Source organism: Gobio gobio (genome assembly GCF_949357685.1).
Source record: "Gobio gobio genome assembly, chromosome: 19".
Lineage (NCBI taxonomy): Eukaryota > Metazoa > Chordata > Actinopteri > Cypriniformes > Gobionidae > Gobio > Gobio gobio.
This window is the reverse complement of record NC_137112.1, coordinates 23,812,565-23,834,453: the sequence shown is the minus strand read 5'-3', so window position 1 is coordinate 23,834,453 and position 21,889 is coordinate 23,812,565. Positions and strand designations below refer to the sequence as shown.

General features: G+C 39.5%; 2 protein-coding genes across 2 annotated transcripts in view; both read left to right on the top strand.

The window, feature by feature from the left end:
• Nucleotides 1–20,301, top strand: part of homer3b (homer scaffold protein 3b) — a 55,549-nt gene extending 35,248 nt beyond the window's left edge. The window contains exons 5-9 of the mRNA XM_079845077.1: nt 6,971–7,107; nt 8,156–8,312; nt 15,736–15,846; nt 17,789–17,869; nt 18,914–20,301. Coding sequence (XP_079701203.1) covers nt 6,971–7,107; nt 8,156–8,312; nt 15,736–15,846; nt 17,789–17,869; nt 18,914–19,099 — 672 coding nt within the window. The 3' untranslated portion in view covers nt 19,100–20,301. The remainder of the gene's footprint in view (nt 1–6,970; nt 7,108–8,155; nt 8,313–15,735; nt 15,847–17,788; nt 17,870–18,913) is intronic.
• LOC307143471 (uncharacterized protein) lies at nt 8,431–12,798 on the top strand. Its single transcript, XM_079845078.1, has 2 exons — nt 8,431–10,024; nt 10,511–12,798. The coding sequence occupies exon 2, from the start codon at nt 11,195–11,197 to the stop codon at nt 11,711–11,713; it is 519 nt and encodes a 172-aa protein (XP_079701204.1). The 5' UTR covers nt 8,431–10,024; nt 10,511–11,194; the 3' UTR covers nt 11,714–12,798.
• Nucleotides 20,302–21,889: the final 1,588 nt, after the last annotated feature.

The window sequence follows — 21,889 nt, the reverse complement described above, 5'->3', positions numbered from 1 at the left end:
CATTTTTGTTATTGTATGTGCAGTCTTGCAAAATATACTTATTTTGACTCGTATGCATACACGGGTGTTCTGGGCATGCGCAGTTTTGAGTAATCTCGCACCACGAGTTACAACCCATGTAAATTACTGCAAAAAAAATGTAATACGCATATGCATTACAAAAATCTGCCGGTGTGTGTTCAGTACGTGCATACTCTTCTGATGACGAAATTCGCATCACGCACACTGTAAGCTAACCCTCGCGTACGCGTAAAAAGTGAAGTATACTTTGAATTGAGGTGTAAGTTAAAGTTGAAGTGCTAAAAGTACTAATACTAAAACTGAAACTAAAATACATTAAAACTAAATAAAAATATTTTAAAAAGCAAAACAAAATATAAGGAGAAGAGCGCAAAATAAAACAAAAAATTTAAACTAAAATGAAAATTAGTGCTGGGCAAATTAACGCGTTAACGCAGGCGATTTAATTTTTTCAGTTTAACGCATTAAAAATATTTAACACAATTAAAGTGTTCGTTTTATATCCATTTTTGCCTAGCGTTACATTATATGATCACGGTCATGTAAATGCTTTAAACCATTTAAGCGCGGAAGAGAACACGCTGTCTGTCAATGTCCTGTCTGTGTGGCTGCGTCTCAATCAGACCCCTAGTTCAGTAGTCAGGGCACTGATAAGAGAGTCGGCCACATTTATGTACATTACACGATATACTGATTCACCACCTAGGAAGCTCTCACACACACTCACACACACACACACACACTCGACGCACAAAAAGATTTGCGCCAGTCTCATGCACACATCGAGTTCTCGTTCGCTCTTGAACAAACAATAACAACAACACAGAGAATGTTGCCAAAATGCCAGTTTTGTTGAGTATTAGGAGTCTCATAGGGTGCGTTCACACTTGTAGTTTGGTTCGTTTGGTCCGGACCAAAAAACAAAAACAAATCATATAGTCCTGGTCCGCTTAGCGTTCACACTGGCATTTTTAACAGCGAACCTAAAGTTACCGAACCAAAGGCATAGTGATACGGTCACAACCTGATTGTTCGGCTTTTGTGACGGCCGATCTTAAAGTCACAGCAGTCAATAATGATGTCTGGCATTAATGTTCATCAAAGAACAAAGGGAACAGAGAAAAGTGTAGCTTTAATGGTGATTTAATTAGGGCCCAAGCCCTGAAAGGGCGCAGAGCCCTATTGTTCTTCCTCAGATTATTCTTTGTTTTTTTTTTTGTTTTTTTTTTCGACTTCTCGGGTACTTTTGGGGCACTTAACATGCTCGAAAACTCTTGAAACTTCGCACGGGCGTCGGAATGCGCGGCCATCAGAGCCGGGCTGAAGCTGGTACCCGGGCGTGGCAGGGGGGCTCGACAGCGCCCCCTAAAGTGGGGTCTGAAAACTTGGTCCATATATCAAACACACTTGCACGTACATGTATGAAACTCGGTACACATATAGATCTCATCAGGCCGAACAACTTTCGTGCTCTAAGTTATGCGTCAGCCCTACAGGAAGTGAGCTATTATGGGTTGTTCGGAAAACGCATGCTCTGGAATTTAATATACTCCTCCGAGGCCATTGTTTCGATCATTGCCAAACTCGGTCAGCATGAAGAGAACATATCCAGGATGCTAAATTGCGAGCGGATTTTTGATATCTCAAATGGTTTGGCCGTGGCGAAGCAACGAATTTATGGCGAGAAAAGGGAAACAGGAAGTGTGTTATAACTTGTGCAAACATTGACTGATTTGGATGAAACTTCAGCTGTGTGTTCGTTGTAAGAAGCCGATCACATGGATATGACTTTTGTGAGTCAAAGTTATAGCGCCACCAACTGGCAGCAGGAAGTGTGTCACTTTCAAAAATGCTTTGAATCACCATCTTATTTTGACCCGATTTATTTCAAACTTCATCAGTATAATGTGAAAACATGACAGATAGAGACTTATGAAATGGATTCCTGAAATTTCAAATACTGTTGCCATGGCAACGTGTCAAAGTTTAATAATCTTTTGGCAGTTCTGAGGCTCTTAGCATGCTTGAAATTGCTTGAAACTGCTTGAAACTCAACACACACATCAGAGATATCAGTCAGTACACAATGGCAAAGCCTCAGAAACGGGCGGGGATGAGGGGCTCTCTAGCGCCACCTTTTGACAAAAGTGAAGGGCTTCGTTTCATCTACAATCACCAAACTCAGTATATATATTGACCTCATCGAGCCGGACAACTTTCTAATTTACAGTCATTAGCTCCGACCAACAGGAAGTCAGATATTTTGGTTTGAAGGTGAATTTTTGATTAAATCGGGGTCTGAGTTTTTACGTTCTCCTCGTAGGCGATTTATTCAATCTCCACCAAACTCGGTCAACATGAAACAAAGATACTGAAGATGCTAAAATGTGAACGGATATTGGATATCTCAAACGGTGTTTCCATGGCAAGGAATTAAATAAGGACAAAAAAGGGGAACAGAAATTCTCTGTGTCTGCTGCTCTCCCCTCAATGAACACAAGATGGCAGCATTGTATTAGTTTTGAAGCAGGATAAAAAAAAACTTGTTTCTCTCTCTCTCTCTCTCTCTCTCTCTCTCTCTTGTTTGTGATTTATGAGGACACAAATTTGTATAATGACATGGGTATTAAACTGGTATTACAACGTGTATGTGTGTGTGTTTAAAAACATACTAAAACAATGTTTTATTCAAATGTAATCAAATAGCTTTAAAATAATCATACTATTTTTCAGATCAATATATTTATTTTATTTAATATATTTCTTCTGAATATTTATTCTCTGTCTGCCCTCCCCTCACTAAAAGGTAGCAGTGTTGTTATTTTTGAAACTCTCTCTCTCTCTGTGTGTGTGTGTGTGTGTGTGTGTGTGTGTGTGTGTGTGTGTGTGTGTGTGTGTGTGTGTGTGTGTGTGTGTGTGTGTGTGTGTGTGTGTGTGTGTGTGTGTGTGTGTGTGTGTGTGTGTGTGTGTGTGTGTGTGTGTGTGTGTGTGTGTGTGTGTGTGTGTGTGTGTGTGTGTGTGTGTGTGTGTGTGTGTGTGTGTGTGTGTGTGTGTGTGTGTGTGTGTGTGTGTGTGTGTGTGTGTGTGTGTGTGTGTGTGTGTGGGCATGTTTTTGTTAAATATCAGGACACAAATGTGTATAATGACATGGGTATGACATAGGTATTACAAAAAGACGGTGAAATATGAGGACGTTCCCCATGTCCTCACTTTTCAAAATGCTTATAAATCATACAGAACAAGTTTTTTTTTCACAGAAAGTGAACTGCACAGTCTCCTGTGAGGGCTAGGTTTAGGGGCAGGGGCAGTGTGTGTGTGTGTGTGTGTGTGTGTGTGATGGGTAGGTTTAGGGGCAGGGGCAGTGTAAAGGGATAGAAAATACGGTTTGTACGGTATAAAAACCATTACGCCTATGGAATGTCCTCACATTTCACAAAAACAAACGTGTGTGTGTGTGTGTGTGTGTGTGTGTCTGTGTTTGTGTGTCCACCAACTGGCAGCAGGAAGTGTGTCACTTTCAAAAATGCTAAATCACTGTCTTGTTTTCACCCGATTTACTTCAAACTTCATCAGTATAAATGACAAAACATGGCAGATGTAGACATACGAAAGGGTTCCTGATATTTTACATACTGTTGCCATGGCAGTGTGTCAAAGTTTAATCATCTTTTGGCTGTTTTTGAGGCTCTTAGCATGCTTGAAATTGCTTGAAACTCAACACACACATCAGAGATGTCAGTCAGTGGAAATGGGCAAAGCCTCAGAAATGGGTGTGTTGGAGGGGTGTTTATTACAACATAATCATGGTTTATGAAGACATTTCATGTGTCCCCGTAAATCAAAATAGCTTTAAAAGCATACTAAACAATGTTTTAGAAAAAATGTAAAAATGCAGAATGTTTTCTGTGATGGTAGGTTTAGGGGTTGTGTGTGTGTGTGTGTGTGTGTGTGTGTGTGTGTGTGCGATATGTAGGCTTAGGGGTAGTGTAGGGGGATAGAATTTACAGTTTGTACAGTATAAAAACCATTAAGTCTATGGAATGCCCTCTGCCTGTCTTTCCCCTTCCCCCTCTCTATCACTCTCTCTCTCTGTGTGTGTGTGTGTGTGTGTGTGTGTGTGTGTGTGTGTGGAGGGGGGGGGTCTCTCTCTCACCCTGTGAGTATGTGTGTGTGCCTTTCTCTCAGTCCTTCCCCTCCCCCCTCACTCTCCCTCTATCATTGTGTGTGTGTGTGTGTGTGTGTGTGTGTGTGTGTGTGTGTGTGTGTGTGTGTGTGTGTGTGTGTGTGTGTGTGTGTGTGTGTGTGTGTGTGTGTGTGTGTGTGTGTGTGTGTGTGTGTGTGTGTGTGTGTGTGTGTGTGTGTGTGTGTGTGTGTGTGTGTGTGTGTGTGTGTGTGTGTGTGTGTGTGTGTGTGTGACTTTCTATTTATTTTTTATATTGGACCACACATATTGATTTCAAACATATTTTTTTCAGAGAGTGAAATAAAAAAAACTTTCTCCCACCATTTAGATTTTATTTCTTTTTGTTGTTAAAATCTTGTGAACCTTGTTCAATGTGCAGATTGCATCTCTCTCAGTCCTTCCCCTCCCCCCTCACTCTCAGGCTCACCCTGGGTGTGTGTGTGTGTGTGTGTTTGAGTGTGTGCGCGCACGTGTGGTGTGTGTGTGTGTGTGTGTGTGGGGGGGGGGGGGGGTGTCTCTCTCACCCTGTGAGTTTGTGTGTGTGCCTTTCTCTCTCGGAATGATAATTTACCCCTTTCGTATCATAGACTATTACAAAAAACTATCACTTTAGTGTGAATAAGTAAAAAAGAACTACAAACACCTTGAATTAAATACTGGCCTTCTAGACTTACAAAATTTTGAGCAGGAAAATATAACTTTTATTTATTTTATCCTATGACATTAAAATGAATCTAGATTTAAATTACATCATGGGTGTGGCTTGTGGTGATAGTGGCACCAGTTGCTGCGGTAAATGTGGCATATTCGAGCGATTCTAAAATATTCTCCTGTTTAAATGCATATTGCCTGCCGTGCACAGTTAAGCTGATGCCACCGGCGTGGCGGTGCCACCGGCTTGGGCCCGTCATCGCTGCTCGCAGCTTTAATTTATATTTAATTTATTATTTATGCAGTTAAGAAAGGTGTTTGATAACTATTACATTTTTATATGTCTAACGGAAGGCCCCAGGTAAATATAACATTTATTTTAATGGGTTTATGTAAAGATTGTTTTAAGTTCACTTAAATTAAAAGTTGTTTTTTAAACCCTAATAAATGTTGAAATTGGGAGCTTTCAGTTATACTGTAATGTAATGTCATTGATGTTTCATAGAGACATTAGTATCAGTGATACTGGCCTTTATTCATAAAAAGATGCCATTACAACACATATTTAAAATATGCTGTCTTTAAATTGTAACTGAAGTAATACAATATCAAAAATATTAAAAACTTGCAATTAATCGTGATTAATTACAGAAAAAATGCGATTTAATTAGTTAATTTTTTTTTATCGATTCCCAGCACTAATTGAAGTATAAAAATTCAAGCTAATTCAAAATATTATGAGTATAAAATAATACTAAAATAACACTGCTCCAACTAATAGCTCCTGCGGCTCTTTGACATGTCCTGCCTCAACTCCTTGTTTGAATAAGAATGATATTTGGTGGAAGAGGTGGTGGTTTAATTTCTTTGAGCTTTCTTATAGTGTTGCTTCAGTGTCATTTTATTTGGTTAAAACAAAAAACACACAAAAAAAAACAAGCATTGGCTCATGACAAGAGGAATATGCTGGAAATCTGTGATCCCTCATTAAAAATGTAGAAATGTGCAAGATACATTATTGAAGGAATCGAGCACCCGAGCCATTGACTATGCAGTGGAGTTGTCATGTCTGATTCCTCTTGCTCTTCCTTTACATATATTAAACACAGAGAGCTCCATCTCAAGCTCCCTACGCCTGCCATGAACCACTATAGAGAAGGCAAACAAGTCATCGGCCTGAGTGGTCGGATTAGAAATAGAACGTCTTCCTTTGGGGAATGCATCTGAGATTGATGAATTATACAAGCTTTTCTGAGAGCAAGCGTGCTTTGCTCCACAGAAACACTGTACATGTTTGAAAAACCAAGGTTGTGCTTGCTGTTATACAGCGTAAGCAAAATAGCAGAGTTCTTTCAGAAGGTTTTCTCAAGTCAACATGAACAGTAGGTTGAAATAAAACGATGTCCTTTCAAATTTGAATCAAAGATCAATGCCATATGTTGCCTCATGCCTGGTTTAGTCCCATGTGCAGACTCTTTTAGAGTTTCTTCATCAAACAAATAGTCTAAGAATGTGATGTTATTTTTTGAATTATCTAACTCTTACCAAAGGATGGAAAAAGAGCTCACTGTCGTTCATTTTAAATGTGGACATTTCCTGTAAAGCACCAAATGAATGGCGGCATTTAAGAGGAGGGGTTTCATAAATACTGCATATGTTTTGTAAATATACTCATTTATATTGCAAAAAGCAGAATTTTCTGCATCATTGCTACAGTCTTTAATGTCACATGATCCTTTAGAAATGATTCAAATATTTTGTATTGCTTAATATTTTACTGGAAACTGACTCAAAATCAACTCTGGATTTTGATTTGAAAGTTCAAAAGAACAACATTGATTGTAAATAGATTTTTCCTTCGTAACGGACGGTGTAAAAGTCTTCACTGTCACTAAATTTAATGTGTCCTTGCTAAATAAAAATATTTATAAAAAAAATACAAAACGTTATTTTACATTTGTGGAGCAGTAGTTCTTGTTGGTTCTAATGTTGCCGGTTAATTATTACGTTATTTAATTAAAAAACGTTATTTTTATTTATTTTATATATATATATATATATTATATATGAGTTTATATATTATTTTTATTGTTTGTCATGTGTCTTTTAATACAGGCGCTGTCGGTGGACCGTCAGTCTCCTCCACTGCTTGGTGTCAATGGCTCTAGTGAGGACAAGTTGTTTCGTAGCAAGAGTGCTGATATGGAGCAGTCCATTGAAAAAGAACAGATGAGGAAGATGCTTTCCGAAGGGTAAAATATTCACTTAATAAAAATCCCTCATAGCTATCAAATCTCACATTTTCTTTTACAATAATTTTTACAAAAGTCTCCTGTTTGTAATATGTGACCCTGGACACAAAACCAGGCATAAGGGTAAAAATGTTTAAATTGAGATTTATACATCATCGGAAAGCTGAATAAATATGATTTCTATTGATGTGGTTTGTTAGGATATGACAATATTTGGCTGAGATACAACTATTTGAAAATCTGGAATCTGAGGGTGCAAAAAAAACTAAATATTGAGAAAATCACCTTTTAAAGTTGTCCAAATGAAGTCCTTAGCAACGCATATTACTACTAATAATACATTTTTGATATTTTTACCGTAGGAAAATTACAAAATATCTTCATGGAACATGATCTTTACTTAATATCCTAATGATTTTTGGCATAAAAGAAAAAATCGATAATTTTGACCCATACAATGTATTGTTGGCTATTACCAAAAATATACCCATGCGACTTATGACTGGTTTTGTGGTCCAGGGTCACATATCTAGTTGCAGCATTAATTGGGGACAAGCTTTAAATTTGATGTATTTTTAATTTAATTTGTCTCATATTTTGTAAAGGGGTACAGTAGCTTCATTCCTTGATATATAACCACTACTGTCTCACTCAGATGCACATGAATCTAATCAATCCGCCTGATGTACTCTTCCTTCTCAGTAGTTTTCTGGGGTAATTGGCAGTGAGTTTAACATCAAAAGTCTTACATATTCAAGCATGAAGTACTTCACCATGCAATCACAACATTCAATATGCTGATGTTGAAAACATCACAAAGCCACAGATTCAGGGAGTCAAACTGCAAATGGCGTACAGTCTGCATTTTAAATTTAACACAACATTTTAAATTTAACACAGAAGAAATTACATTTCAAAACTCGTGTGCGGTGGTGTTTACCATTTGCTGCCGTTGGACTAAAATTCTTTGACGAAATTTGTCTTTGCCTCAGGTTCCAGAAGGAAAAACTTGAGTATAACTGAACCCCAGATGTTGGTTTGTTCACAGGTCGATATGCGAAAGAAACTCCGAGGCAGAGCTGTTTTCTCTTCGGGACAGCAACGCTAAGCTTGTAGCCGCTCTTCATGAAGCTAACAGCAATGTTGAACATTGGAAAACACAATTAGCCGAGTATCAGGATGAAACGGATCGCCTCAGAGAGCAGGTGAGGAATAATGAAGAAATAATCAGGAAATTGTCATTTTTGGGTGAACTATTTACTCATCCCAAGGCCATCTAAGAGGTGTATATGACTTTGTATGAGGTTTTGGAGGAAAACAAGTGCAAATGAATGGTGCCCAACGTAAATCATTTTTAATGTTCCAAAATCCATATTTAGCTGGGGTCCGGTGGAGCCCTTTGACGCTGCCAAATATGTGTCGTCTTAAGTGAAACCATCAGTCATTTTCAGAACAAAAAATATGCTAAAAAAATATTTGCTTGACAAAAACATTCACTGAAACTTGAATTCTTGACATTTTAGCAGCATCCATTAGGGGTGGGCAGTATGACCAAAAACTTGTTTCTTGATGCATGTATGAGAAATTGTATTTATTTTATTTATTTCAATATATATCATATAGTTATCATATTTTGTTATATAAAAGAAGAATAAAGAAGCAAACTACAAACAATATTTTTCAAAAAAGCACCTAGCGACAAATCAAGTGCCAGTAACCTACTGTCCTGCAAGTACGAGGTCTTGCTTTCCCCCTGCCGTCACACCTCTCTGCATCTACCCTGTTCATTGAGTGGCTGAGAGGAGCAGCAGCACATTCTGTGGAGCGCATGGCATCTGACAGACATGAATGAGCGAGCTACACATGCGGACCAAACACTTAACTGCTTCTCCTTTGTTTTATATTTAAAGAATTTAGTTTGACCGTTTTGGTTACCATTCTTCTTGTGTGCTTATCACCTAGGTTATATAACTGATAAATCACTAGTTCAACTCTCTGAATTCTGATAATTTATTTAGAGACAGTGCATTGTACATTTTTAAACATAATAATAATATACTTTAGTGAACTTACACGTTTCAAAAAATATATTCATTCACTATGTCATACTCGCTGTGTTGTCTGACAGAAAGTATGTAAATGAAAACAGCTTTATTGGACATTTGGCTATATAATCTATAAAAAATTTAAAAAAAAAAGACATTAGGCAGAATGTAAGTACGACGTGATGGCGTCACGACTATGCTTATTGACGCTTGACATTATCTAGTGACTTTTTGGGCAGGCTTTAGCTACTTTCCTTTGAAAATGCACTTTATTGCCCAAAGTTTTGGGACGCCTGCCTTTACATGCACATGAAGTTTAATGACATCCCATTCTTAATCTGTAGGGTTTAATATGGAGTTGGTCCACCCTTTGCAGCTATAACAGCTTCAACTCTTCTGGGAAGGCTTTCCACAAGGTTTACAAGTGTGTTTATATGAATTTTTGACCATTATTCTAGAAGCGCATTTGTGAGGTCAGGCACTGATGTTGGACGAGTAGGCCTGGGTCGCAGTCTCTGCTCTAATTCATCCCAAAGGTGTTCTGTCGGGTTGAGGTCAGGACTCTGTGCAGGCCAGTCAAGTTCCTCCACACCAAACTCACTCATCCAGGTCTTTAAGGACCTTGCTTTGTGCACTGGTGCGCAGTCATGTTGGAACAGGAAGGGGCCATCCCCAAACTGTTCCCTCAAAGTTGGCAGCATGACATTTTCCAAAATGTCTTGATATGCTGAAGCATTAAGAGTTCCTTTCACTGGAACTAAGGGGCCAAGCCCAACCCCTAAAAAAAAAAAATCCCCCTCCACCAAACTTTACACTTGTCACAATTCAGTCAGGGAAGTACCATTCTCCTGGCAACCGCCAAACCCAGACTCGTCCATTGGATTGCCAGACAGAGAAGCGTGATTCATCACTCCAGAGAACACGTCACCACTGCTCTAGAGTCCAGTGGCAGCGTGCTTTACACCAGTGGTTCCCAACCACGTTCCTGGAGGACCCCCAACAGTGCACATTTTGGATGTGTCCTTTGTCTGACACACCCACATCAGGTCTTGGAGTAGCTACTAATGAGCTGATGACCTGAATCAGGTGTGTTTGATTGAGGAGACATGCAAAATGTGCACTATTGGGGGTCCTCCAGGAACGTGGTTGGGAACCACTGCTTTACACCACTGCATCTGATGCTTTGCATTGCACTTGGTGATGTAAGGTTTGGATGCAGCTGCTCGGCCATGAAAACCCATTCCATGAAGCTCTCTGTGCACTGTTCTTGAGCTAATAGATAGATAGATAGATAGATAGATAGATAGATACAACTTTATTGTCATTGCATAGTACAGGTACACAGCAACGAAATGCAGTTTGGCATCTACCAGAAGTGCAAAATGTAGCCTAAATATATAGCATATTTACAGCAAGATAAAAATATAAACATATGTAAAGTAAATAAAAATAAAATATGTAATATGTACATGTATAGTACAGAGGTTATATACAGTGTTTTTTGTTTTGTTTTGTAGTGATTAGCGGTGTAGTGTAGAGTTCAGTAGTGTGATGGTGGATGGAAAAAAGCTGTCCCTGAACCTGCTGGTTCTGGTGCGCAAGTTCCTGTATCTCCTTCGTGATGGAAGGAGGTTAAACAGTTTGTGACTGGGATGTGCAGAGTCTTTGATAATATTGTGAGCTCTGCGCAGACATCTGCTGTGGTGAAGGTGTTCAATGGCAGGTAGTTGGGTGCCAGTGATGCGTTGGGCGGTTTTGACCACCCTTTGCAGGGCTTTCCGTTCCTTCACAGTTGAGCCTCCGTACCATACAGTGATTGAGTTGGTCAGGATGCTCTCAATGATGCAGCGGTAGAAGCTCGTTAAAATCCCCGGGGACAAATGATATTTCTTGAGACTTCTCAAGAAGTACAGCCGCTGTTGTGCTTTTTTAACCAGGGCTGAAGTATTCTGCTGCCATGTCAGATCCTCAGAGATGTGAACTCCCAGGAACTTAAAGCTGGAGACTCGTTCTACCTCAGTTCCATCGATGTTAACAGGTAGATGTCTCCTGCTGTTGGATTTCCGAAAGTCCACAATGAGCTCTTTGGTCTTCATGGCATTGAGAGTCAGGTTATTGGTGGCACACCACACTGCCAGATTGTGGATCTCTTCCCTGTAGGCCGATTCATCATTGTTGTCAATCTGGCCGACCACGGTGGTGTCATCTGCATACTTGATGAAGATGTTGGAGTTATACAGAGGAGCACAATCATGGGTGAACAGGGAGTAGAGCAGTGGGCTCAGAACACAGCCCTGCGGGATGCCAGTGCTCAGAATGAGGGTAGAGGATACCTGGTTTCCCAATCTGACAGATTGAGGTCTGTTGGTGAGAAAGTCCAGAATCCATCTGCAAATGGAGGTGCAGATACCCAGTTCACTGAGCTTAGTGATCAGTACAGCGGGGAGGACTGTATTGAACGCAGAGCTAAAGTCAATGAACAGCATTCTGATGTATGTGTTGCTTTTATCCAGGTGGGTGAGGGCCGAATGAAGAGCTGTGGAAACTGCATCCTCTGTTGACCTGTTTGGGCGATAGGCAAACTGGTACGGGTCCAGTGTAGGTGGTAGGCCCGCAGTAAGGTGTTTCAGGATCAGTTTCTCAAAGCACTTCATAACGATAGGGGTGAGTGCAACTGGGCGAAAGTCATTCAGGCATTTAGCAGCTGAGTGCTTAGGCACTGGTATGATGGTAGTGGTCTTCAGGCATGTAGGTACTGTGGCTTGGGCCAATGACAGGTTGAACATGTCAGTAAAAACCTGTGCCAATTGTCCAGCGCATGCTCTGAGAACACGTCCTGGTATGCCATCCGGGCCAGCTGCCTTTCGTGCATCCACTCTGCTAAACACTGAATAGACATCCGTTGTTGAGAGTGAAAGTGGTCTGTAAGCAGTAGAAGAATCCGTGGTTGTTGTGAAATGTCCTGTGCTTTGGTCAAAACGAGCAAAAAAGTGATTCAGCTCATCCGGTTGGAAGGCACTGCTGGTTGGTTGAGCTGTAGGTTTGTAGTCTGTGATGGACTGGATGCCTTTCCACATGCGCCTGGGATCAGAGTTGTGGAAGTGCTCTTCTATGTGGAGTTTGAATGTGAGTTTTGCTTTCCTGATACCCCTTTTCAGGTTGGCCCTGGCTCTGTTGTAGTCCTCTGCACTGCCAGATTTAAAGGCAGCATCTCTTGCTTTCAACAGGAGACGGACTTCAGAGTTCATCCATGGCTTCTGATTAGGAAAGCATTTAACGTGTTTAACAGTAGTGACATTGTCAATGCATGTGTTAATATGGTCCAAAACAGATGATGTGTAAATGTCCATGTTCGTGTGAGAGTCCAGTGTGGCCTGTGAGGCAAACATATTCCAGTCAGTATCCTGAAACTGTTGCTGTAGAGAGGGAATGGCCCCCTCTGGCCATACCTTTACTGTCCTCACAACTGGTTGCACACGTTTGATCAGTGGTGTGTATTTGGGTAGCATGAACAAAGAGAGGTGATCAGACTGACCCAAGTGGGAGAGGGGAATGGCTGTGTATGCCCCAGGTATATTTGTGTATACCTGGTCCAGTGTTTTGTCCTCTCTTGTAGAGCAGAAAACATTGCGGTGAAATTTTGGTAAAACAGATTTCAGGTTGGAGTGGTTGAAATCTCCAGCAACAACAATAACTCCTTCAGGATGTGCAGACTGCTGTTTGCTGATAGCTGCGTGAAGTAATCTGAAGGCCACATGAAGTTTAGATGTCTGTAGCTTTTGATTCTGCAGAAAGATGGTGACTTCTGCACACTGTGCGCCTCAGCATGCACTGCAAGTATGATTTTTTTTCATAAGTCAGGGCACTAAAAATAGAGCTGAAATGCGAGACTTTCCTGGTGAAAATGGGCCGTCTGTTCACCCTATTTAGATATTTTCATCCAAAAATGAATGTTCTGTCATAATTTACTCACCCTCATGTCATCCAAACCTGTATGATTAACTGTAACTCTGCAGAACTCAAGAAGAAATTGTTTTTGAAAGTCAGTGGGGTTCAATGTTTTTTGGACCCCATTGACTTGCATAGTGCTGGACATTTTTCAAAATTTTTCAATTCATCTTTTCTGTTCCACAGAAGATTGTCATACAGGTTTTGAATGATATTGATTGTGTTGAAGTCGCCATTAAATCAAAATTGAAGTTTTAGTATTTAGCATGAATATGTTAGCCTTCTGTTATCTATAAGTGTGCTCCAAAACAATGACAAAATTCGCATTTAGAAGATGTAAGCGTTCAAAACTTAGTCTCTCACTTCTGCAAAATGGATCAATGAATTTGATGACATCACTTTGCACTTTTTTTTGTCCAATCAAATGCTCTCTAAAATCTGAAGCGTCCCGCCCCCTACATTATAAATAGACGCTGAAGCTGCGGCTGAAATCGGTCACTTGTTACTGTTTTCTACAAGGTGAATGGCACATAGTGCACTATATAGGGGATGGGGATTGATTCAGACAGTGTAAATATGCTTTTCATTGGGGTAAATGAAGTCTGGTTTCACATTAGTGTCACGCGAACCACTGCAGCTCCGGTCCAGAGACACGATAGCACAGAGCGGATCATATACACGTGTTGGCGCAGACCACAAAACGTATCGGACCCATTTGAATTCTACACAGAATGCTATATTTTAAAGTGATATGGAAGAGATTAGGAGGAAACGGTGGCTTTACTGAGCGCAGCAGCTCTGGCCGAGCTGTGATTACTACTTACTAAACGGTATTGGCTATTTAAAAAAAGGGGAGGAGCTGTTCGATATGTCCGCTGTGTCTTCCTGTTTCAGTGAATGTCACATTGAATAATGCTGCACGTTTAATGGCACTTCAGTGGGCCTGTAAATGTTCATAAGAGTTTTGGGAGATACAAGAAGAGGTTCCAGGATTTTGAGGACCACATAAGGATAAACGTCTATGTTAGACATTCTCATGTGTTAACAGTTTGTTTTAGCAGTTGCTCAAGCAAACTGAATATTTCTTCAGTCTTTGGCAGTGTTTTTTACGTAATCATACATTAATGATTCCACAACACTTTGAAGGTCTACTGAAGCAAACATCAACCTGGTGACGTATATAGTTCAGGTCTTTGGAGAGCATGCGGAGGGATATTTTTAGGAAAAGACAATACGCCTTCGTTGCCCAGAACAGAAGGAAGACAAATGACCGTGGGGAAAATGAGACCACTAAGTTTCTCCCTAACGCGAACAGAAAAAAATGGCTCTGACTTGTGACAGTGCTAAAAGCTCCAGTGCAGTGATGCCCTGCTTTACTTTCCCTCAGGGGTGAACATGAGTGTAGTGTTTCATGTGAATTATAACGACCTCTGAAGAAAAGACGCTCAGTCACAGAAACCATGGCTGTGTGGAAAGTAAGAATGTGGTAGTGACTGCTGGAGAGGGATCAGTGGGATCCAAAAGTCTGAGAACACTAAAGGGATAGTTCAAAATGTACTCACCTTCAGAATATTCAAAAAGGAGATATTTTGAAGAATATGGGTAATCAAGGTTTATGGGCCCCATTGACTTACTATGGAAGTCAATGGGGTTCATCAACTGTTTGGTTACTGACATTCTTAAAAATATCTTCTTTTGTGTTCAGCAGAAGAAAGAAGTTCATACCATTTTGAAGCAACTTGAGGATGAGTAAATGATGACAGAATTTTCTGACTTTCCCTTTACATTATTTTGTTGGTTCACAAAAAACAGAATTTTCAGTTTTAAGAATTCTTAAGTTATGTGTAATGAAGAAAAAATATTTGGGATTATGAACTATGCACGTGAACTAGTACAGATGGTCTTTTCTAAAAGAAAAACTTACGTAGTCTGGCATTATTTTTTATTAAGTCCAAATTTTGTCCATTAAATCAAAGTCATGTGGTGTGACCAACATGGGGTCATAAAGCATAAAAACAGGAAATGATGTCATATAGAAGACCCCATGACTGTCAAGGTCAAGTCTTAGATAATATCAGAAAATTTGACCTTTTTTATAAAAAGGTAAAGTTAGTTCAAGTTGTAAAATGTGGTGTGATGCTCCAAAAACCCCCTCAAATATGTATGAATTAATATTTTGTGATATGTATGTATATAAATTTGCATTGATAACTATATTTTTGCTTGATGGTTACACAACATTAAATTGAAACTTTTCTTGAAACAGAAGAGATTCAATTTCTTGAAACAACTTGAAAGGCTTGAAACTCTTTTACAGTGTCCTTGTTACATGTACCTACTTTAGTAATAATCACATGTTGTTAAATAATATTACTCAACACTTAAATGTAGTTACCCTGTAACAAGGACACCTTAAAATAGATATTTCAGTTTTCAGAACCAAATGAAACCAACATGAATAAATATAGAACATTTCTAAGAACTTAGCACATGTGTTTTAGACTAGATTTTTATTGGACAACATGGCACATTCTCAATTTTTGTCTGAGACTTTATACAGTTGGGGACTGATTGTTCTACTGGAGTTTGATGAGAGAACTTGGAATAGCTGTGGTCTGTTGGTTTCATATTTCAGGTTGCAGACCTGGAGGCTCAGAGCGGGGTTTCTGCTTCCACTGAGACGGGGAGTGAGGAGCTCACACAGTCTGTGGCAGAGATGGAGGCCCTTATCAAAGCTAAAGATGAGGTAAAGATTACTTTATGTAATAACAGTGCTAACCGACACGGCAAGAGACTCCAGTTGTGTACCAATGATGCACTATACACTATGAACTTGCACTATGCACTCAACCATCTAGTGTATGAATTTGATAAGGTTGTTTTGTCATTCAACATTAGAGTCTGATAGCCCCTCCCCCTCCACTATGTAAGGAAAGCTGCGACAGTTGAATCAGGGCATGAATTGTCCAACATTCCTCACTTTGTTTTTTTGGTGCATCATCTGTGTATTTAAAGTGCACTTTTTATTTGTGCGGTTTTCTGAGCGCACTACTCGCATTATTTAGACTACAATACTACGGAGCCCCTAAAGGGACGTGGTGGTGGAAAAAAATTAGGATGGGAGGATATTTTTTTTCCAAATCGTTTGCGTTCCCTCGCAAAACTTTTGCGTTCCCCCGAGAAACTTTGCGTTCCCTCGCAAAGATATTTGCGTTCCCCCGAGAAACTTTGCGTTCCCACGCAAAAGTTTTGCGTTCCCTCGCAAAGATATTTGCGTTCCCTCGCAAAAGTTTTGCGTTCCCTCGCAAAGATATTTGCGTTCCCTCGCAAAGATAGATGTCCCACGGGCCGTTTCAAACAGCTCAGTAGGCTACGTTAACAATATTGTATCCATTAAATGAGCGGTTAGAGTTATTTTGAACTTGGACTTAGGCTATAGCCTAGGCGAGTGCTCAATGAGTTCGGTGAGCTAAACGTTGTTAAAACACAATGTCTCTTTAACGTAGACAACAAGCTGCAACCTATTTTTCCTCAAAACGAGCCTTATAATATAAATTAATTGGGTCTATATGAGCAGGCGGCTGAGAGACAAGTCCGAAGGGACTGTCTGCAAAGTGCAAAACCCGAAAAGCGTATAGCCTACTACAAGTCATAACTTCAATGTTACACACTGTGTCTCCAAATTCAGCTTTGTATGATAATTGCTTACTAATTCTGATGGCATTACACTGTATAGCCTACTGTATTAGTATATTGTAGTAGGAGAGCATTGATTGTTATTGCCTATTTTTTAGTAACGCCTTTCGGGTTTTGCACTTTGCAGACGGTCCCTTTTTACTTGTCTCTCATATATTAACACAGTGCGTTCACACCGCCGCCGGCGAGAGCGTCAAAGTGGCCGGAAGTCATTCATTCTCAATGGGAGCCCGGCGGCGAGCTCCGGCGAGAGCGGAGAGCATTTGTGTTTTGAACGTTTTTAGCTCACGAGTTATTGATCCGGGAAGTTAAAATCTGTGTATACATTGCCAACTACTGAACTCCGAAGCACTGACTGTATTATTTATACTTAAGCCCAAGTTCAAAATAACTCTAACCGCTCCATTAATGGATACAATATTGTTAACGTAGCCTACTGAGCTGTTTGAAACGGCCCGTGGGACATCTATCTTTGCGAGGGAACGCAAATATCTTTGCGAGGGAACGCAAAGTTTTGCGAGGGAACGCAAATATCTTTGCGAGGGAACGCAAAACTTTTGCGTGGGAACGCAAAGTTTCTCGGGGGAACGCAAATATCTTTGCGAGGGAACGCAAAGTTTCTCGGGGGAACGCAAAAGTTTTGCGAGGGAACGCAAACGATTTGGAAAAAAAATATCCTCCCATCCTAATTTTTTTCCACCACCACGTCCCTTTAGGGGCTCCGTAACAATACAGCACCGAATAGTACACAAATTGGGACGCACCTTCAATCTTTAGACTTTGACAGATCAGAATTATATTGATCCCATTATATTCAATAGCGTTGTCACAGCCACTCCAGACCCTGTATTTTCAACATCTGTTTAAAATAAAAGTATTTATTATTGAAATCCAATGAATTTCCATGGAAAATAAAGTAGAATTCCTTTTTCCGTTTCACTTGTAAGATGAATAAGTTAGTAAAGAATATTATTTAAAAATGATCATTACAGGAAATAAAGACTCTGCGGGGCAAGAAACCAGATTTTGGTGAGCTGGAGAAAGAAAGGGAAGAGGCCATTCAAAGGATGCAGGTACATTTCTTTATTCACTTTACTACTAGGTGGGTTCAGGTCCTTTCACACTGGACGCGATTTTACCGTGCAAAGGTTTTATTTTTTGATCAGCTGTTTGTGTAATGAGTGCTTCCACAACGAACGCGAATGTGCTTTTTAAAAAAAAAAAAATTTTTCGATGTCGATTTTTTTTTAAAACTCTTGCAGCGACAGAAAAGGCTTAAACCATAAACCAATTACATACAAGGAAATAAAGGTGACGAAATGTCCAGTTGATGTCATTAGCTATTCAATCAACATTAACCTTTGCCAGGTATCGCATTTCTCAAGAGATTACAGCTGTAGTTGTAGTTACAGCTGTAGTTGTGTTTGCCCACTGTAGGCTACAGACAACGATAACATAACCTTTTGAGTTAAAACTATTTTTTTTTTCTTTTTCTAAACCTAATTGTGTCCGCGACTATAGAAAGTGAATGTGTTTCCGTCAGTACGACTGTGGCACTTAAATGTTTACATTGTGACTCAACTGGAAACCGCTGCTCCGGATTAATTGGTTCCTGAAGTGTGTGGTTTGTCTTGTGAGATGCGGTGCTATTGTCTCTAGAGGAGCTCCTCAAATTGTCCCACGGACATTTGAAAGTAACTGCGGAACCGGCCATGAGAGAGTTTTAGCTCCTGTACAAGATTAGCATACTCCCCTTCAGACTCTCTGTTCTTTAAGACTGGGTGACCTTCTTTTTTGTCTTTTAAATAAAATGAAAAGCTCGTCCTCACTGGATGATGAAGTGTCCGTGTTTTCTCCGCTGTCGCCGCAAATGTTTTGGAATGTTGGAGCTCTGAAACGTCACAGACGTCACAAATTCATGTCGCGGCTGATGTGAATGGTTTTGATGCGAACTATTCGCACACGAAATATTAGCTTTTCCGCTTCGCTTTTTCGTTATGCGTCTGGTGTGAGAAGGCCTTACAACAGAAGCATTTTCACTAGCTTTAGACTTCACGGTATAAATATGATTATGGTTTAGTGACCTATGGATGAACGTTTATTTGTCTTGGCATTAGGACCTGGAAGTGAAGAACTCTGAGTTGGAGAAACGAGTGCAAACAGCAGAAAGCGATTTAGCTTCATCCCAGGATGCCCGGAACAGGGCGGAGATTGCGGTGCAGAAGGTCATTGAAACTTTAGACGTCAAGATCTTCGACTTGAGCGACCTGCGACAGAACCTAGCCAAGCTCCTGGACAATTGACCGCTTGGGTTGGACAAACATTGTATGGCAAAACCACCAATATGAGGTAGATGAGAACTTGTTCTCAACTGGAATCTTCCCAAGCTGCACAACTCGATGGTTCGTCATGGTACTAGGCCGGTAGTAAAAAGTAGAGAGGTGATAAGTAGCACTACAATATTTGCATTTACGTTCCACGTTTGCTTACAGAGAGCTGAAAAAGTCATTGTTGTAACTTACCTGGTGTTTCGCGCTCATACAACGGAGCCTGTTTGATTATAATAGTCACAAGGAGAACCATAAAGAACTGTCCAAAAGACTATAGCTTCTTTTAGACCTGGTTATTGGTACTAGATTTCAATATAGTTTAAATTGTTGTTGAGATCTGTGATTTGGTTGTGACTAGGTTTCTAAATGAGAAATTAGAGTAAGACTTTGAACAGAACGTTCTGTAGATAAAAGCTAGTGTTAAATGTATTTACCGGTATTATTGTTAGATGCATAACTAGACCTGAAGAATGAAGATATTTCAATATTTACGGACACCAGCATGTCTCTGTTAGGACATTTAATGGCTCGTTGAACGTACAGTTTCTCTTACATGCCTCATAAAGTTTGCTCAATGTAGGGCTCTGCAATTGACAACAAGAAGAGCAGGGAATTTGAAGCACATAGCACTAACAAAACATTATATTTCTCTTAGTAACAAATGATGATATGAGTGAATGATTAACCTTAACCTCCGTTTTTCATTAACTAATTTATTCATCATTTGAATTGATCTGCTGCAGTCTGTTTAAATTTGTAGGTAGTTCTAAATCTACCTACAAATCTAGGATCAACTGGTTTGCAGAGTACCTCAATTCAATGTTCACGGTCTCGATCCCATTAGTTCAAAATGGCACTTCTAACTGCAACAACCCTTTAGGAAAAACACTTTAGACTTCTTATAAACCACTATCGTTTTCAATATGTTAGCATGCATCTTTATACCAACCTTTATTCTATGTAGTTTTTCCTCTTTTCCTCTTTTTTCCACGTTTTCCTCAAAACACGTCTTTAGCCTAAACATTCACTTTAAGTGTTGATTTTTCTTTGCTTGGACATCTGCCCTATAACCTCAAAGACATTTGCACATATACTATTTTTCTATTGTGTGCCTGTTGTTGGTTGTTTTATATGAATTCCCAATAAAAGTATTTGCTTCATGTGTACACGTCCTTTAATTTAACTGTTGTTGTTTCCCAAACATAAGTAAGAAATTGTGTGCTTTATTGTAGAATACAAATATGATGGAAAATATGAACAAAGATTCTTTTCCTTCATGAGCCCTGTCCTCAGGCGAAATTTAAAATGTTAAATGTGTTATATTGTTTATTTATAGTGAAGCTGATATAATTTTAGTCATTACTCTTATAATATGATCCTTTCATCATAATAATAATATGAATAATTTGGACAAATTCAGGTCCAGGCCTAGTAACTCATTATCCTGTTACACAGTGGCCCTATTTAAAAATGCCTGAATTTCATTGCATTATATAACAAAATATAAAACCAAGTGGCATCTGCAAACAAATTATGTTTGTTTTTGGGGGTTTTTTGCCACCTGAATTGATATTTTGTTATATAATTGAAATCCATTCATACATTTACATTTGATTCTTAATGGCAACCTGTATGTGTAGCTTCAATGACCATACATTTGTTATTTAGATTTTTTATTCATTTATAATTTATCATTTAATTGTTTATTCATGTCCTTTTTTTGTGCGTGTTACTTGTTATTTATTTGCTCTTTCCTTGCTTTCTTTTCTTGTTTGATCTTATAAATGTCTGGTTTTAAGGAATATTTGTCTTCATGAGAGATGAATGTGTCCATTTAAATTTTTAAACATCACAGGACAATGTTGTAAAGCAGTTAAGTATTGCTTTTTTGTTGTTGTTTAAGAACACTAATTTATGCTGGTCAGACGAAGTACAGGACAGTGGGGATGAAGGACAGACAAAACCTGAGCATTGAAACATACACAACTGAGATTATTCAATAATACTGCTCATTTTTTCATCCTCACTTCATCTCCACTCTCTGCTATTTCACGGCTTCCTCTGCCAACCCTCTCAGGCTGTTGACTGGTTATGGGTGTCAGACAAAACACTGCTGACAGTTTTGGATCCCAGACAAAACGGATGTCTTCTGACAGGATCTGGTAGAGACTGGATCAATCTATCAGGGGAGGCAAGAGAGTCCTAGCCATTTTTTTATGGTGAAAATGGGAGATGTTTTAATGATGTGTTTACTACCTTTCTGGGCCCTGAAAGTATTAATTAAAATGCTGTCTATGGAGGGGTTAGAGAGCTCTCGGATGTCATCAAAAATGTCTTAATTTGTGTTCCGAAGATGAACAAAGGTCTTTGGAACGACATGAGGGTGAGTAATTAATGTCAAAATTGTTGAACTAACCCTTTAAGTTATGTTTGTTATTGTTTTGGGGATCTCAACAACTGTGCCTGGTTGCAGTTGACCCAATGCCGCCACCTACTGAAGAGTAATAACATTTCCGGGTTTCTCAGAAGCTGAAGTCTTCATAGTTAGATTAACTTTTATAGCGGTGAATGAGAGTATACATGAAATATATTTTTGTCCCCCTATTTGCTCAAATAGCAAAAGAAAAACTCCACAATAGTGATTTCACAACTTTCAAAAAGAGGGCACAGAGTGAGGTTGATAACGGCAGTGAAAAGAGAAATATGTTAATTTTATAGTCACTCCCAGACAGCCTGTATTTAGAAACACCCTCACAGCAGCTT